The 18,105-nt window shown below is 47.5% G+C and overlaps 6 protein-coding genes across 6 annotated transcripts; 3 read left to right on the top strand and 3 right to left on the bottom strand.

The window, feature by feature from the left end:
• Positions 1-573: 573 nt before the first annotated feature.
• K460DRAFT_278171 (dienelactone hydrolase family protein) lies at positions 574-1,344 on the top strand (the record flags this gene model as incomplete). Its single annotated transcript, XM_040928230.1, has 1 exon — positions 574-1,344. The coding sequence occupies one exon, from the start codon at positions 574-576 to the stop codon at positions 1,342-1,344; it is 771 nt and encodes a 256-aa protein (XP_040790288.1).
• A 765-nt stretch (positions 1,345-2,109) lies between these two features.
• Positions 2,110-3,748, top strand: K460DRAFT_363765 (uncharacterized protein). Its single transcript, XM_040932882.1, has one exon. It carries the CDS (start codon positions 2,203-2,205, stop codon positions 3,418-3,420), a length of 1,218 nt encoding a protein of 405 aa, XP_040790287.1. The 5' UTR covers positions 2,110-2,202; the 3' UTR covers positions 3,421-3,748.
• A 2,973-nt stretch (positions 3,749-6,721) lies between these two features.
• K460DRAFT_363764 (HET-domain-containing protein) lies at positions 6,722-9,021 on the bottom strand. The gene has a single exon (XM_040932881.1). The coding sequence runs from the start codon at positions 8,780-8,782 to the stop codon at positions 6,740-6,742; it is 2,043 nt and encodes a 680-aa protein (XP_040790286.1). The 5' UTR covers positions 8,783-9,021; the 3' UTR covers positions 6,722-6,739.
• Positions 9,022-9,957: 936 nt separating this feature from the next.
• On the bottom strand, positions 9,958-11,396 carry K460DRAFT_414409 (PQ loop repeat protein). The gene is made up of 2 exons (XM_040937670.1): positions 11,126-11,396; positions 9,958-11,073 (listed from the first exon to the last, which is right to left on the bottom strand). The coding sequence occupies exons 1-2, from the start codon at positions 11,167-11,169 to the stop codon at positions 10,263-10,265; spliced, it is 855 nt and encodes a 284-aa protein (XP_040790285.1). The 5' UTR covers positions 11,170-11,396; the 3' UTR covers positions 9,958-10,262.
• Positions 11,397-11,686: 290 nt separating this feature from the next.
• Positions 11,687-12,418, top strand: K460DRAFT_352810 (uncharacterized protein; the record flags this gene model as incomplete). The annotated part of the gene is made up of 2 exons (XM_040931677.1): positions 11,687-12,224; positions 12,294-12,418. The coding sequence occupies 2 exons, from the start codon at positions 11,687-11,689 to the stop codon at positions 12,416-12,418; spliced, it is 663 nt and encodes a 220-aa protein (XP_040790284.1).
• A 140-nt stretch (positions 12,419-12,558) lies between these two features.
• K460DRAFT_403048 (uncharacterized protein) lies at positions 12,559-16,906 on the bottom strand (the record flags this gene model as incomplete). The annotated part of the gene is made up of 6 exons (XM_040936581.1): positions 12,559-14,350; positions 14,400-14,579; positions 14,628-14,738; positions 14,786-15,136; positions 15,184-16,847; positions 16,901-16,906. The coding sequence occupies 6 exons, from the start codon at positions 16,904-16,906 to the stop codon at positions 12,559-12,561; spliced, it is 4,104 nt and encodes a 1,367-aa protein (XP_040790283.1).
• Positions 16,907-18,105: the final 1,199 nt, after the last annotated feature.

The raw sequence follows: 18,105 nt of genomic DNA, 5'->3' as shown, positions 1-18,105 counted from the left end.
CCTTTCAACAGCGCCGGGCCTTCAACAGGCGCTCTTACACTCAGCATTGATATTTACTATGCATAATCTTAACAAGTCAGTCTCTTTTCCGTTGACTCCATTACGCCGGCTTGCTCATGACTATTCTCTACCAGGCAAAGCGGATTTCTTTTCTTTTCGGGTAAGGTTATGATGAGCGTAGCGCATGTTGGTTCCCCCCAACGAAGACTTTGTTCCATGATACGGTGCACTGAATGTCGACCGCACAAGATATGAGCCGGAAGATTTCCACGATTCGCCAAGTCCCGTTAGAAATATGTGTTTAGCATATATTCGTACTCGCGTGGAGATAGTCCTCAAGGCCAGCGATAACTCCGGTCACGCTTACCGTGCATGTGGCGTGGAAGAGGGGATATGATATTATGCGGAAAATACAGATAAGGTGCAGTGGCTAAACAGTGAACAGTCTTTTACGTCGCTCTTGAACTCTTGTTACGTTAGACACGAGATCGATTTTGAAGGACCACCCCTAACTTCTGTTCTCCCCGACGTCTTAGACCTGATCACAAAGTACCTGATAGCTTTTATTCGAATATGGCGCCCGAGAACACGTTTTCATCCTGCTGCCTCAAAAGCTTCGCGTGGGATGAGACCCCCACAGGGCATGACACCACCCTCTCCAACATTCCAACCTACATCACTGGCACAAACCCCAACGCCGCAGTGCTCTATATCCATGACGCTCTAGGGTGGAAATTTATCAACGCCCGTCTCCTCGCCGATCACTTCGCCCGAGAGGCGAATGTAACAGTCTACATACCCGATTTCTTCGGGGGGGAGGAACTGGACCAAGTCGCGATTCTCGAAGGAAGATTCCATGACGTGGACTTGAGGGGCTTCCAGACGCGCAACGCCCGCGAGGTACGCGAGCCGGAAATCTTCGCCTGCGCAAAAACCCTTCGTGAAAATGGGTATAAGAAGATCGGGGCTGTAGGGTACTGTTTCGGTGGCTGGGCTGTCCTTCGTCTCGCTGCCAGGCCTCCACTTGTCGACGCTGTCGTTGTAGGTCATCCATCGTGGCTCACCGAGAGCGATTTGGAAGGCATTTCCGTGCCGGTGCAGTTCCTGGCTCCAGAAACGGATAGAGTATTCACAGATGAGTTGAAGTTGCATGCGTTTCAGAAATTGGTGCTGGGCAAGCCGCGTGGGGTGGATGGGAAGGGCTTGCCGGTCGAGTGGGTGCATTTCCCTGATGTGGCACATGGGTGTTTGACGAAGGGGGATGAGAAGGTCGATGGGGAGAGAGAGGCTATGATTAGGGGGAAGGATGCTGCTGTGGATTGGTTTAGGCAATGGCTGACTTGACGATGTGCGTGGTAGACGGAATGGTTTGAGACGGACTTGAAGGATCTTTCACCGTGGGAGCAAGTAAAATTGATGAGGTGGGTGACTTTGGTTGCTTAAACATACGTTTGCACCTTGTCGAGCTACGATTCAAGCGCCTGTTCACGCTACTCCCTCTATTTTGAAGAACCACCAGAGTTACATTACCTTAAACAAGGTAGGGCCATCGTTGTTATGTTTGTATGATAGTTGAACTTCTGCGGTGTCCTGCCCGTGGTCACATACGGCCGATCCAGGAGTTATCGCATTTGGATCGCGTTCAACTTCGTCATGGGTGCGCTCTCGTGTTTATAAACTGTCCTATGGATGTCCAGTGCAGAGAAGCCGAATTGCGCGCAGTTCAATTCTTCTGTTGGTAGACATACACACAATATTTGGAAGCGTCGATGCATGGTCAGGCGAATCTCGTTGACTCTGAGGCAACGCAGTGTTAGATAGAGGCCGGGGCAGCGCATAGTGAAAGTTTGGTACGTAGGAGTGGTGACAGGGCAGTAGTAGATCTGACGTCACCGCTAACCCTCCCTTGTTCAATTACATTAATGCAATTACCTGCAAAGAGGCAGTAGTAGCTACGTAGACTAGCATATGTAGGTATTCCTACAAAAGTAAAGGTAGGGTAAATTCTAAGTGAGCTCAGAGCAAACATTGGAAAAAGCGCGCTAACGAGTTAGCTCCGCACCTGGGCAACGGCTCCACTCAAGCTCCTTCCGCAACAGCCCTTTGGCTATCAACACCTTCAAACCCGCCGCTCAATTGCCCATCGCGCAATTATCAGACACCACATTACGACTCAAAATAGCTCATAAATCACGAGCAAATATGGTTGGTGGCCGTGGTCGACCCAAGAAGATTGCGCTGCCAGAAACAGCTCCTGTCGTCGCGAATAGCACGCCATCAAAGCGCGGTCGCCCTGCCAAAGCCGATGTCATCGAAGATATAGCCGAACCCGCAAAGAAGCGTGGTCGTCCTGCCAAAGCCGATGTCGTCGAAGCTACAGCTGAACCCGCAAAGAAGCGCGGACGTCCTGCCAAAGCGCAGCCCGAAGAGCAGGCTCCTGCCATCGAGGAGACGCCCAGACGCGGGCGCCACTCATTCATTGCGCCCCAACCTGAGCCCGTCGCAGAAGCTCTAACTCCTACGCCCAAGAAGCGCGCCGGAAGACCGCGAAAGGAGGAATCGGCTGTTGAAGACGCGCCTGCCCAGAAGAAGCGCGGTCGTCCAGCAAAATCGGCTGCGCTCAACCTCGTGGGCTCTCCGAGAGTCGATAAGCGCTCTTCTCCTCGCTCTAAGACTGCTCCTGCTGCCGGTACCGACAGGCTCCGGACGCGTCTACCTCCAACCCGGGAGATTGCAAAGAAAGAGCCAGCACCCTCAACAGCTAAGCGCGGACGACCACGCAAGGTCGCTGTCGATGCCCCCGCTCCCAAAAAGGCTGCTGCTGGTCGTAAGGCTTCGAAAGCTGCTATAGTGAAGCCAGTGAAGCTCGCTGCTCCTCGCAAGCGACGCGGCTATACTACCATTGAGGTTCCGGATAAATTCGCCGCTCAGATACAGGAACTCCTTCAGCAATTGCTCGATGGCAGCACCTCTGGCCCAGCTCCTGTCGAAGAAGAAGAAGAAGAGACAGAGGAGGATGCCGATATCGGCACCGAAGAGAATGTCCCAGTGACCAGTGATATAGTGGGAGAGGAGGACCAAGAGGAAGAAGGTTCGTTCATTTCCGAGCAAATTGAGGCCAGTGGTGATGAAGCCGAGATTCAAGAGGACTTCCAAGACGATGAGTTTGAGGATGGGGTCCAGGAACAAACGCTTGGCCCGGACGAGGAGGTCGAGATTGAGCTAAGCATGCAGAAGGTTATCGGGATCGAACAGGGCGCAGATGACACTGAAGTTTCTTACCGTCAGGAGATTGATGAGCAGCTCTTGGTGCGCACTGAGGGTTCCGATGACCCGCAGTCAGTCTACGAGGACGGGGACGATGATGACCGCGTCGTGAGCGAGCCATCAAAGCTTGCTATTAGTAGCGTGTTTGGTTAAGCGCTCCCTTCACTATTCGATATGCGTAGCGCCTGAGCGTCATTCGAGATATATGGAGCATATGCACTTCAAGCGTGGTTGGCTATCGTTTGACTTTCAGTCTCTCCATCTATCCATGACTTGCGCCAGACTTGTGCCTCAGTGTTCTTTTGCACATGATGGCTTCCTTGGCGAGACCACTGTATCTCTTTCATCGTTAGGAAGTGTACAAATAGGACGGAGATGCATTACGATCTCTACATAGCGAACTAGCGTCCGCATGGCGACAGTCTCACAGCACAGCTTGCTTTCAAGCGCTACTAAGTAATATGATTCTACACTTGACTTCATTTAATCGGCTCGTGCTTTGTTGATGTTTCAATGATATCTTATGGTGCTAGGTTGGTCCTCGTTCACGCTTAACAATGGAGATTGATGAAGCATCCAAGGCCGATATTACGCCCGAGAAGCTTGCCATCACGAAGATGAAGGCCGCGTTCCTGCAGTCCCATCATAGCAAGATGTACATGGAGCTTACATCACAAGCAGAAGGCAAGTTCTTTGCTCTGAAGACAATCGCGACTCCGCCAGAAATGACTCGCCCAAACATCAGGGCGATTTTCGAAACCTGCTGCGTGAGCACACCGACTTGCAGAGCAAGTTCACAGGAACCTCGACAAAGTTTGAGTATACCCGCAAAGAGGTCTTGTTTCCTTCCGACCGCATCAAGATTTCGAGTTGGAGTGGGCCGAATATCTCCATGAGAAAGGCCTGCTTCAAGATGATGTCAAGAAGGCTAAATTCAGGGCAGGGGAGCAGTGCTCTCGAGATTTCATAGAGTTGGCCCGACGACATGATCGTGTGGAGCACTATCATCACAAACTCAAAGAGACAGTTCGCATCATCGAGTGCGATCAACACAAGAAAGACTTGGAGGACGAACGCAGGAAAATGTAGAGAATCACCATCACATCACCAGCCTGGAAGAGTCTCTCCGCCGTGCAGAGCATACTGTTACGGAGCTCAAATCAGAAATCTTCACCTTGACCGAAACGAACAAAGTCCTTGTCTGCGAAGGCGAATACCATCAAGGCAAGCATGGCCATCTCACCACCGAACTAACCGGACTCAGAGACAAGCTCGCGCACTATTAAGCCGAGATCCGCAAGACAGTTACGAGGACGGTGTCTAATGGGACTACGCTTCATTATCTTGATGGGAAGTTTGAGGGACATGAGCATGGCATGGGGTTGAGCATGGTAATGGGAATGGAGGGGGATCTTCAATTCAACTTGAGATCATAGGTGTGTGTTGAACTGCGTTCTGGACTTGTTTGGGTAATTTCTTTTCCCTAATATTCTGTTTAGTCCGAGTAACCATATCCTAGGGGTATCACTAAAACACAAAAACTCCACTTGAGCAAGTAAACAACTAGGGGCGTTGTCAACATTAAAGACTTTGTATTATAAGTAAATTATATTTCTATAAATAAAAGTAAAGTTGACGCTAGAGCGGATTATACAATATAGTAAAAAAATTTAGTATAAAACTATAGTTTAGGTGCTATACCCAGCACCTTAATATAGTATTAAGGCAGTAAAGTTTATATAATACTAGGCTAGCTAAATAAATTATTAAAAAAATTTTAATAATTACTATTAGCAGACTTAATATATTATTATTTAAAAATTATAGTAATGTAACTATTAACTTTTAATAGTAACTAATTTATTTAAGCAATACTAGGCGCTTAAATTTTAAATATTTACTGCAGTTTATTATTAAATTATAAATAAATTTTTAGACTAATATTAAGAGCTTAGTTTAGTAATAAGCTTTTAAAATATATAGTAAGTAATTTAATTAGTAATAGTATATAAAATATTATTTAAAATTTTAATTTAGCAAGTTAGCTTATAAAAAATTGTAGACTATAGTATTTTATATAGTTATTAATAAGTTGTAATAATTAAAAGTAAAAAGCCGCAAATAGCAGTTTTAAATTTACAATATTAATAAGTATATAAAAAAAAGTTTTTTTTTTATATAGTTATTTGCTAGTACTTTTGCAGCAAGCTATATTAACTATTAATTAATATATAAAGCCCGAAATTTATATAATACTTATTAATAATTTTTTTAATACTGCCTTGCGTTTTATTGTTTTTTTAAAATTTATAAAAAAATTTTAATTTTAGGCTAGTTTTTTATTATATAAAACTAAGATGTTAAACTAATATTAATAAATATTTAAGTACTTTAGCAAGCTTAGGCAAATTTTTTAAAATTTAAATATTAGGCTTTTTAGTATGCTAAAGTACTTTATACTTAACTATATTTTTTTTTAAAATTTATACTTTTTTAGCTAGTAGGAATTCTGCTAAAAAAAATTAAATATATTAGCTATATTTATTGTAAGCTGCTAGATATAAATTTTTTACTATAGTTTAATTGCTTTTTAAAAAAATTTTATTACTAATTAGTAAAATAAACTTAAAGTTTTCTATATAGCTTTTTAAAATAAAAAGCTTATTTAACTATACTAAAAATTATTTTTGCGCTATTGCAGTAACTAGCAATTTAATAATTAAAAGTAGTAGTTTTTTGCAGCTGTAAAAATTATATAAATATTTAAATAGCTTTAATAAATACTTTAAAAGCTAGAAGGTTAAAAAAATAAACAATTAGGCTAGGCAATTAAAAAAAAAATAGCACTAATAAAAAAAAAAAGCAAAAAAGCAGTTAAGTATTAGAACTAGTATTATAAAAAAAATTATTATTATTATTTATATTATTATTTGCATTATTATTTGCATTGCTATTACTACTTTACTATTATTATTATTGCTTAAAAGCCTAGTATTAGCTAGCTATTTAGCAGTCTAATATTATACTAAATATTTAAATATGCGCTTAGAAATTGTTAAAAAAGCCAAGCCTTAGTAGTTAAAATTATATTATTAAAAATTAAAAGTTTATTACTTAGCAATTCTACAAATAAAAGTACGCAATATACAGTAAAAAATACTAATAATATAAACTATTAATAATATATTAGGTCCCGTCTTTGCGGGATAAGTAAATTATATATATAAGTAAGCTACTTAAAAAATAACTTTAAGGTTTTAATATTTACTTAAACTTTACATTTCTCAAGCCCACTGTAGTCTATGCGATACCTTAATATGTTGTACCTAGGCTGTGGGCACTTCTTAAATCCTCTCTTATTACTACTTATAAAGTACGTTATTGTTCATAGGAGTGAAATAAGCAAGAATAAATATAGAGAACAATCATCAATAAAGAAATCTTAAGAAAATATGTGCTACAATATATTAGACTAGAAGTCTAAAGGGCTTCCCATAATTATTGGGATGAATATCATAAAATACATGATCATGCATGCGCCTGAGATGTACAGGTTCACAAGATAAAAATCAAGTTCGAACAAGGACTGAAAAAGAGTAGTAACCGAAACGATTGACACCAACAAAATGGAAAGATAGCCAACTGAAACATGATCCAGTCTGTCCTGCCATCCTACACCCCCTCTACTACGCGGTTGCTTAATTCTTTCCTTGATCGCCATTCTCATCTGGAGCTTCTGGATAAATGGGGCGCTGAGCATACCAAGTAAGGTCAGCGCCATAACGTGAAAGGTGTCAAAGTCAGGATTCAAGAAGTGTGTGTTCCGCACGATCAAAAAGATAAAGCCGAAGTTTAGAAGATAAAGCACAACCGAGAACCGGGCTATTAGAAGTTGAACAACTAAGTCACATCCCCACGCTAAGACGTGAGCGAAGCAATCTCCAGTAGATCGAAAAAACGCAATCGCTTGTTCCGATATTTCTAAAGCTCCATAGCCTTGATCTGTACTGATGGCAATATCAACTGTTGTAAGCTTCCTGCCTCGGATACATCGTGGTGTAGCTCGAAGAACGACTACTCCAAACTCTGATTTCTGAGTTCGTGGCAAGGTTGACAGATCCTTCCCTTTCCAGTGGGAAAAGATTTGTATAAGATCGCAATTTTCATCAACTGGAACGGGGAGAAGCCGAGCTTCCCAGACCCCATCATGGAAGACCCTGTTCTTGTGAAGGCACATCATGAATAGGAAGTGGTGGTGCGCTATGAGCGAACTGACTAGCATCAGTCTACGGTTGCTCAGATCTTGCGGGTTTCCCTCAAAGGTGCAAATCCCGGGGGACCACCCGGATTGGGGCGGGAAAATCCGTGAGACTACATAGCCGAATGGTAGTCGCTGTACAACGGACGAGTTGTCTCTTATATCGCCCCTCGAGTCAATTTGGTGTGGCTTTGTGCTGATGTACATCGACTGCACCCTTGCTCGACGCCATTCGTCGGTTGTAAATTCCCGTATTATACCCTCTGCCCTGTGGTACTGGTTGCCGCTGATCTTGCGAAGAGGAATTGCCAAATCGGAAAAGAAGTCGTCCGCAAATCGACAGTTGAGGCCAGCGAAGATCTTGTTCTCGTGTGTGAGAAGTGGTAACTCGATTTGGAGGCCTCGATTTGTCATGGCGTATGGCTTGCTATGAGCTGAATTGATGCTTCGTACAATGTTTCCGCAGGTACTAAAGTCAGCGGGTGACTGAGCGAGCAGTGCATCAACCTCTGGAGATACCGAAGGACGCGAGGCGAATATCGATTGGTCGTCCGATTGCTTCATAATCTCCTCTTGTAATCGCTGGAAAGCCCGTGTACCTTCGCCGTATAGTAGCGGCATATTGATGTCGAAAATCCCAAGCAAACTATAGGCGACGTCCTCGGGTCTCTTCGTCACTCTAGCCGATGCCCAAGACATCTTCTCCGCGATACTCGCACGCTCGAGTGCTGAAGCATCTGAGCTAAGATAGTATTTGTCAATTCTTGTGACGATGCTGATCTCGAACGCTAGTTCTTTTTTGGTCCCAATTGGTTTCCACGAGGCATTGTATAGTACAACCTTAGCCGGCGCTAGAAGCTCCTGAAGAGTCCATCCTCTTGTAAACCATTCTGATGCAGCGAATGCATCTGTCCCTGCTGGAACGTCTCTCAAGTATGCATAGCAGACTTGAGCGTCACGATACCAGCGCCACATCGAATTGATAGCTTCTGAGAGCTCAGAACTACTAGACTTATCGATGCAGCAGGTGTCCACCCAGAAGTAATGCAGGCCATCCTTAGCAGCCTGCTTTGCACAGGACCGGATTTTGTAATAGCCCGCCTTACTATTGCCTGTATTTTCTATTACATCTCTGAAGGTAACCTCCTCGCTCTCTGGCCCCCAACGATGCGAAAGAATCGCATAGTGCGGGATATCAGTTCCCCCATACTCAACAAGGCTGAGCTGGCCATCATCGTTAATCCGTAAGAGGCGCATAGCTGGTGCTAGCTCGCCGCCTCAGGGTGAAACAAATGTGAGGGAGAACATGGGGATATTGAGGAGTAGAAGAGGCAAGAAAGGCGATCGCGTTGAAGGCAGTTGGCAGGGCCAACAGCTAGGGCGCAGAAAGGTGAAGTTGAGCCTAGGTTCGACGCTGAAAGGACGTCTAATGCAGGCCCGAATGTTCACAAAGGCGGAAATATCAAAATAGTCGTGAGTTAGGCAGCAGGCCAGCGTGACTATAATATGTATGTCAGAAAGAGCTGGCGGAGTTTTCAAACCGCTTTCGTAGCAGAAAGTGGGGCTGTGCAAGGCTGAAGCTGAATACGCACTCGCAACCTTGAAGTACTGGGCCAATGGCAACTCTCGTGCACTGATCAGTGTAGGGTAATCGCCTCCATTATACTGCTGCAACACAGCCATTCCAATGTGCTTGAACTTGCTCTACAGACCAGCGATAGCTCAATCAGAGCGTTTAACCAGATTACATCTTTTGTTAAATCTCCTGCACTATGTAACGTGACTACAAATCTTGGTGAGGCTGATTTGAAAGAGGATGGTAAGAAGCATTTGTAGCCCACCAGCAACTAGTACATAAATGCTAACGCAGTAACTTTAGGGTTGTTCAAGAATCAGCACTGTCAAAAACGGCAACGCTGAATGTCGGATTTCAGACTTGTCTTGGGACCAGTCTACATCGTTCCGATTCTTGAAGAGAATCAAATTTGTTGAAATAACCCCAGAATGGCGACATTCAGTTCAAGTAAACATGAGACCTCTTCGAGAACTATTGGAATTGGGGATGAGGGCCATAGATGGAGTTACATACGCTCCGCCACCCGATCTCCTTGACGTTGTCCATGACATGCGACACCGACGCGTCACGATGGAGGTTGATAGGATATATTCGGTACTCGCGCTTGTGCCCGATGGGAGGGAGTTTTATGTCGACTATCGGGATGATGTCAGCGAGACATATAAAAGACTTTACCACCACATCAGCTCGAAATATAAAGATCGGTGGGAAGATATCGCGGATACATCGACAAGTGCCCGGTTCGCTGATATATGGAAGTCACTGTTCGGCCGGTATTACTAGAGTAGTTAGTGCTATAGCAAGATTGAGATGCTTTAGAATCATAGTTGAATGAATGTGGTTGAGAGAATGTCACCGTTGGCGAATTTATAAGCTGTATCGATTTATGCCTAGCTGACAAATTAGTCTTTCTGATCTCCCTGAACTCTTCATCCACCCCATCCAGCACGAACGGTGAGGTAGTCGAGGAATTTCCGCCTTCGTGATGTGAAAACAAGATTGTATATGCTGCTAAATCAAGCGATTAGGGCATGTTGGAAACCTGCGTGAAAGGCGGAAAGCAAGTCAAGTCGGGGCTAGTCAGTCAGCGCCGCGATGTTATAAATGCCGCTTATGTACATGTCTTCGTATACCCCACCGTCGTCCCCTCATAATGATATTCTATATAGCCCTCGGCCGTTCCCACGCATGTCCATCATTCATCTCAATACCCCCAACTACCCCCGTGTCGCCAATCTTCTCGTTAAAAAACCCCTCACCCTCCTGCACAATGGGGCTACGCAACTCCTTCTCCCTCCCCGCACCATCGACACCAATCGGTCCATCACCCCACATCAAATACTGCGCTGCAAGCCCCAAGTCGCAACAAGCCTGGAAGATGCCGCACGCCTTGAACGCCCATGGGACCTCGCCAACAGGACTCGAGAAGAAGAACCACATCTTGAAGGTATCGCCAATAACCCAGTTTACAATGACACTCGGCCGGAAGCCCTTGCATCCTTTCCGCTGCCAATTTGCGAGGAGTTGTGGGAGCGGGAGCGTAGCTTCGATGGTAAGCGCAACCATGCCGAGAAGATCCGTATACGGGATGAAATACGCCGTAGGAGACACGAGGAAGTGCAGCACAAGCAGCACACCCGCGAAGTAGGTTATAAACGTCCAAAACGGGCGTGGATTCCGCCACTGCCAGAAGTCATACGGGCGGTTCGACGCGTGGGGCTGGAAGGGGAGGTGTGATGGCGGCGGGCGGTTGGTGAGGGCGACGTGGAGCAGCAAGAGGTGCACGGCGATCATGAGCACGGCTTGGATGAGCAGCGAGGTGCTGAAGTGTGTGCCGAACCAGAAGAAGACTTTGAGGATGCTGGCGACCAGCATGATGAGCGGGATGTCGAGGGAGAATCCCGCTGAGCTGCGCGAGCGGTGCATCGAGTAGATTTGGTCGCCATAGCTGGTTACTGGGCTTGTTGCGATGCTAGAGAGCGCGTTAGCCCCGTGGAAAAGCAATGGGAAGGTAGAGGCCGTACAATATCGGCGCAATGTTCGTTACAATGGCGTTGATGAAGCCCATCTTGGCGGGCTGTCGTGGTGGTGGTCGTGCGGATCGCCGCACTTCGTACCAGGTGGGACGCGTCCGGAACCTGCCAGACTACGTGCTAGTAGCCAAATCTCACTTTTTTTTCTTGTCGAGCGACCAATCCAACACCGATTTCGAATATAAAGAAATGCAAAGAAGCTGCTAAATCTCGCGCTCTGCAAAAAGAACGGAATACCGCGGAAGAGGCACCAAGGACGCCGTGAAAAGGAGAGGAGCAATTAGAGCCCAATCTAGTGGGCAATCTGCATACACCTGGTCGTGCATTAGCGCCCGCCGTAGGGCTGGACTGATCCAAGACAAACCTTATCGCCTATCTCTTGGTACATGTCATCAATTCGTATATTATATCATATACATGTCGTAGAATTGCATATACATTGAGAAAAACTTGTACATGGACCGCACCACCCTCTACACACACCAGCACCGCAAACCACAGCCCTCGACCCCTCAAACCCTTCCCCGCAGCGCTCAGTCGCTCAACACCGCAATGTCTCACACGGCCTTCTTCTACGGCACCCTTATGGCACCTCCTGTCCTCCACCGCGTAATATGGGGTTCTTCCACCCCTCCAACACCTGCTCATGCCTCCTTGTTACACGTTCGCCCTGCCATTCTACACGCACACCAGCGGCACAAGGTCAAGCATGCCGATTACCCCGCCATCCTACCCACCAATGCAGCAGCTACGGTGCGCGGCACTCTCGTTGAAGGCTTGACAGATGGAGACATATGGCGTCTGGACATCTTCGAGGGCTCAGAGTATGAGAGGAGGAGAGTGAAAGTAAGGGTATTGCACGGCGGACAGGGACAAAGTCGTGGAGAAGAAGAGGAGCAAGGCATGGGTTCGCTAACGCAGAACGAGCAAGATAACGTCGAGGGTGAGCAAGTAGAAGCAGAGACATACATTTGGATAGCAGGTGCTCACCGACTCGAGTCTGAAGAATGGGACTTTGCAGAATTCGTGCGGGAGAAGATGAAGCGATGGGTGGGGAGGGAAGCAGCAGAGACGGATGAAGGGTTTCAAGGTAGGCCTTCCATTAATGGTATATTGCTTCAACCGAGGCTTGTAATGCGTGCATACTAACGCGCCGTAGAGGTCGACGACGCCGTCGCAGCATTACAAGACCCTACCGGCGGACGCGGTACAAATGGAACTATATCGCAACAGCTCAACCGAGCTGGAGAGTCAGAAGAGACACTACTGAAAAGTGCAGTATAAATCAAATTCGAACTGAGCAAGCTAGGTATATATCAAACTCCTCCCCGATGCTTATTGTGGGATACGCCGTCGCCATGCCAAAACTAACTAGGTACACATTGGATAGAAGGTCAGTGCTCTACATACTCCCATTTTGGCGTTCAACGTGGACGTGAATTGTCTTTTTGTGAACGCGGGCTGCTTCGAATGGCCTTCGGTGTCTCCTTAATCGTAACCTCCGGTGGAGATGCATTAGTCTCCAGCTTCTGGCCAGCGGAATGCTGATCACCTGGGTCATGTTTTCGTTGTGCGGCGCGAGGGATTGAGGGTAGAATTTCCTCCACGGACGGTGAGTGTCGAAGTACCTGTGGGCGACGAGGAGACCTTGTTGGTGGTTTACGCCGGGAGGGCGAACTGGTTGGCTGGTGCTTAGAACAGTCAATGGCCACTGGCTTCACCTCCTGTGAGTCCTCGATTGTGATGGGTTGGCCTTCGCTGCCCTCTCGACTGCCTGTCACCAGGGGACTAGACCGCTCTATGCCATGTCCCTTCTGTTGCTGCGGAGACCTGGTGTGCTGTCTCTTCGCAACGGGTAGTCTGAGCTGACTTTCGTTTTCATCCTGCCTCAGTCTCCTGGATGGACTCAACGAGCGGGATGCACTTCTTGGTGGATGAACAAGCCCGAATTGAGGAGCCGCGCCACCCATAATCGTTCGTCCGCTACGTGTTGATTCTACTGATTGTGGTGTTTTCCCTGGGATGCGTACTTCCGGGCTGTTTCGTCTTGGAGTTTTACTTGGACTCTGTCTTGGAGTCCACTTTGATGGTGGAGTCGTGTTGGCGGGCTGAACAGATAACGTGACAACCGGTGGCGAATCCGACACTTTAACCACGGCTTCGGGAGTTTGCGAGCGGGCGATGGCTTCTGCAGACTGCGATTCGAAGGTGAAGGGTGACGCAAGCCTCGGCTTGGGAAATTTGACTAGTGGTTGTGCGTTTGATTCTCGTGTCTTCGTTTCAGAGCTTGTAGGCTCTGTTAGACCGACCTCTGGCCTTCCAGATGGAACATTTTCAGAGGCTTCCAGCTTCACAGACTCTTTAATCGGAGCTGGTGACGCCTTGGCTTTCGAGTCTTCTTTCTTCGCCTTCTTTTCCACTTTCCTTGCAGCCTGTTGTTCTTCGGCAATTTGGCAGATGGTCTCGCGCATGGCTTTCCTCATCTCTCTTGGTTTCAACTCCGGCCAGTCTTCGTGCGCCGACATTTCCCCAGTCAACAGTTTGTTCTTAAACTCGTCCGGATCCTGAAAGAACTTCTCCACATAACCGAGGAGGTAGACGCCACAATCGGTCCAATTGTCCTGCCTGGGAATCTGTGAGGCTTTTGGGTAATAGCCTTTCTCCTTGATTATCGCCTCCATGCCACGTTTGGCCTCACCTTCAGCCGCTAGCCAGTCTTTAAGGGCGCGAACTGTACTGCTGCGAACCTGACCAAGGGAGTCTAAAATAAGGATGATGGGCTGGTTGGGATCTTTTTTTGCTTGTGGGAATTTCCGCTTCGCCTTCTTCTTCGCACGCACTGCGGATAAGCTGGAAAAGATACCCTTGGGTACCACTTCTGCATCAGATTCACTCTCCGCCACGTGTGCAATCTTAGCCTCTGCTTGCAATCCATCGTCTGGACCGGTATCCTCCCGGTCAACTAGATTGAGCCTTGACTCCTCGTCAAATAGGTTAGGTTCGTCATCAGTCCGTTCGTTATGGTCTTCTTCGGCATCATTGGAGTGACGTGACGATTCAACGAGTTGCGGCGTACCAGAAGTGGCTTCAGTCTGGACGACTAGGTCCTTTCGACTGTGTTCCAATGCTTCTGCAAAATCTTTGTCGAAATCTTCAACCACTGGCTTCCGATCGATATTCGACACGTTGCAAATGATCGCGAGATACCAATGAGTTCTACACCCGCATTAGTAGGTACCACTAAAGCGGCCACTGTCCAACGTACGCTTCATTGATTGGCACGACAATGTAGTCGTAACTGAAGATATCGATCTTTGAAGTCCATCGTTCGACGGTTTTATAATTCATTGACTGGCGACCAGTGTTCTTCGTGAGCTGGGTGAAGAAATACGTGTTGAAGAAGTACACCTTCTGGGACGGAACGTGGAGCTTTTCGAATAGATAGCTAAACTGTATTAGTAAGTGCAAGATTCGTGGTAAGAGAGGAACCCACATCATATAAAAGTCAATTAGACTGTCATTCATGAATTCTTCCTCGTCCAGGCGAGCCAGATCGTCAAAATGCACTACTGCTCGCTGGCGTCCATGGCCATATTCAACAGGTCTTTCATTCGTTAGCAGGGGTCGGTCCTAACGGATGTTGTTGCTTACTTGGGCCAACGTGTACCCAGTCCTACAACAACGGAAAACTTCTCCACCTCTCGGTAATCAGTTGCGGCTTCGAGGTCATAATTTGGTGCTGATGACCTGGTCGATCGTGTTGGACGAGTTGATACCCTTCTGGCACTGGGTGCAGTTGTAGAGCCAGCATTTTCATTTGATACTGCATTGCTATTCGAACTTGGGATGGAAGATCTCAATTGACTCCAGAGCGGTATTCTTGACATCTTGTTTACATCTTTGTAATTTTCTGCTTCAGATATGTCATCGTGGACCAACTCAGACGTACCAACCTTATCATTCCTCGGTAAAAACCTGTTGAACATCGTGGCCATAGCGTCACTGCAAGTCGATTAGACCGATACTATAACAGACATGGAATAGCTTACCTTTCCTTGGTATAAATCCTTCCTGTCGTTGTCAAGGACGGTGCATGTTCTTCACGAAACAGTTGAAAGTCTGGCGTCTTGGCAAACTGAAGGTCGAAGATGAGCGGGTTTCCGTTTTGCTGTCGAGGTCCTAGTAACCGTATGCGGCTAATATCGTCCGCCTGTATTACATTCACATCTCGGGTTCGTATCTGAACTTTCGTGTCGTACACTCCGTCAGTGTCATCGTACATAGTGATGCGCCAGTCGTTGGGGTCTGGTCCTGGGAGCAAGAAGAGTTCGGGGCGCCCATGTTCCATCACCGAGGAGTACTCGTATTCGCGTGTCCTCGCAAAGACCAGTGGCCAGCCTTTGCTGACTTCTCTTCTTGGGACTTTCCTCTTCACACTGCTATTCGCAGCTTGCTTCGCTTTAGAGGGCAAATTTTCTCGATTACGGGCGGAGTTATTCGTGTTCGACATGGCTAGCTCGTCTTCGCTGCTGTCAACGTCCATGGAAGGACTAGGCGCTGGCCGGTACTGGTTGCGTAAATCGGTAGCTTTTTCAGTAGCTTGACGATTGTTTGTTATTTGTTCCGACGTAGACTCATTGATACGCGCGTTTGGAAAGTGGCGAGATGTTTTTGTATTGTGTTTGCGAGAGGGGTGCTGATGCCACTCACTCTCCTCACTCGAACGAGCCACTTCGCCCTGTATAAAGTCTTGCAAGATGAGTCGGCGTGCGGTCTGATCTCTACTGGCACCCTCGTCGTCATGCACTAAGATTGACGCCTGTGGCACGTGTATCTTAGCGGTACCAGATACAGAACCGCCGCCGAACGGAGAGCCTCGTTGAGTACCTTGTCTTCTGTAGTGGCCTGGAGTCCTCGTTTTCTTACGGCGAGAATTAACGAGGTCGTCGGTTGCTCGGAACTCGCTCTTCGATTGAGATTGTTCCTGGCTCCTTAGTAGAGTACTTCCACTTCCAACACTGACCTGTGACTGCGAAGACCTTGCCGAGAGCGGCGCATCGTGAGACGTATCGGCAGGCGTGTACGGTATGGATGGTGGTGCCTCCGTCCCTACGTCATCGTCGTCATCGTCTAAATCTATGATGTGCTGTGTCTTCCTGCGTTTCGCAGGCGAAACGCCTCGCAGTGGCTGATCAAGCCTTTCACGTGAAGACACAGGAGATGTAGAGACTTTGCCTTTTGTGCGGTCAAGGAAGGCTAGTTGCCCTGCGTGTCGCGCCTGGCCTATTGGTGGGGGGTATGGGCGGTGCTGCCTGGAATATGTGACCTGATTGCTTCGTCCAGCAGTATTGACATCGCTGATGGTGTTGACAGGCCGAAAGCTGCTACTCCAGCCGGGCTTCTTATTCATTGTTCCTTGGCCAAAACTTGTGCTCGTCATCCAAATTTGAGGGTCGGGAAGCGCGACGGCATCAGCAGGAGTGCTGAAGTCTCCCACTAAACGCTTCTCGTCGTCGCTTATCTGGGACTTTGCAAGTCGCGGCCGTTTGGGCTCTCGTGGGCCTTCTGGCTTATACGGTGTTTTGGAATTCTTTGAAGGCGGCGATGAAAGGTCTATCACCGCAGGCATCGTCTTTGAAATGGGTGTTGAGCCCCGAGAATGGCGCCACGGCGGTAGCTCGCGAGTCGGTGATGGTGCGCCGGCATCGTTTGCCTGATGGGCCGTACGTTAGCATAGTGCGCAAGCAATATTCTCTTAGTACAGACAGTCATGATTGGGGTTGAAGCCATCAACAGGCCTCAAAGCGCGCGAAAGAAAGGCTGGCGTACGTGTGCATGGGCGGTTCCAAGCAGGTCTCCTGCAAATGCTTGAATCCCGTCTAGAAAGTTAGAGAACATTGGTGTAGCATGGTGTTGGCGCGACGAGAGTAGATTGCATAGCTTCGAAAGGAGAAAGCATGCTAGGAGACTCGAGGGAACAGCACAAAGCGCAGAGGCGCACAGTGGGGCATTATTCGGAGGTGAAGCTGCTTCAACAAGAGGTGAGGTTTGGAGGCCCGTGCGTTCTAACGTGCCTTCAACTTCAATCATTGGCGGCTCTACGGTGAATCCATCGGTATCAAGACATTAGTTCGATAGGAACGTGAAAAGGAACCAAGACTCTTTTGATCATCTTGTTGTCTCATTGACTACAAATAGCACGTGCAGAATGAATGCTATACCTCGATGCGCGACCGGGGCGAGCTTCGAAGCACTGATCGCTATCCAGAATATTCCACAGACGGCTATGTAAAATACAGTATGCAAGAAGCAAGAACGCAACCCACTCTCCACTTGAGAAAATGCAAAAATAGCAATGCATGCTGTCCTAGGTGCGCCGAATAGCCTGCTAAACTCAATGAACTGTTCATGCAAGCACCCATTTTGCCTCAGGGTCTGCGCCATGCAAGCATGTCCCGCTCCCTGTACCACCATCTTGTCAGATGAAGGCCGATGGTTTATTCTTCTGTCACACCTTGAGCGTTGAACGTCTAGGTGGCGTCATTGTCGCCTCCATCTCCACGTTGTAGTCCGCTATCCAATCCAATCTTCTACTCAGGAAAAGATGGTAATGCATAGCTTGCTGCGTCGAGCTATGCGTCGGAGAAGGTTGCCGCGTCAAGTTCTAGGTTTGAGAGCAGTCGCCGTACCGAGCCAATCTCTTTGGGGCGAGGATGGTATAGGGCCACCCCTGCAGCAGAATTTGTAGAACTGTCACCAAGTAAAAAACTAGGGTCAGGCCGGGGAGTACAATCCACCAGAGGACGAGGACTTGGAAGCGGAGCAACTTTAGTTTCAGTGGCGTGAGATGGAGGGTAACGTCCAGGCAAAGGCGTAATGCCAGGCGGGGGAGGGATATGTGGACCAGAAAATCCAGGCGGAGGAAAGCAAAAACGGGGCGGAGATTGAGCACGTTGCCGAAACCCTGTGGA

The sequence above is a fragment of the Cucurbitaria berberidis genome, assembly GCF_010015615.1.
Source record: "Cucurbitaria berberidis CBS 394.84 unplaced genomic scaffold K460scaffold_2, whole genome shotgun sequence".
Lineage (NCBI taxonomy): Eukaryota > Fungi > Ascomycota > Dothideomycetes > Pleosporales > Cucurbitariaceae > Cucurbitaria > Cucurbitaria berberidis.
This window is presented reverse-complemented; position numbering and strand designations above follow the sequence as displayed.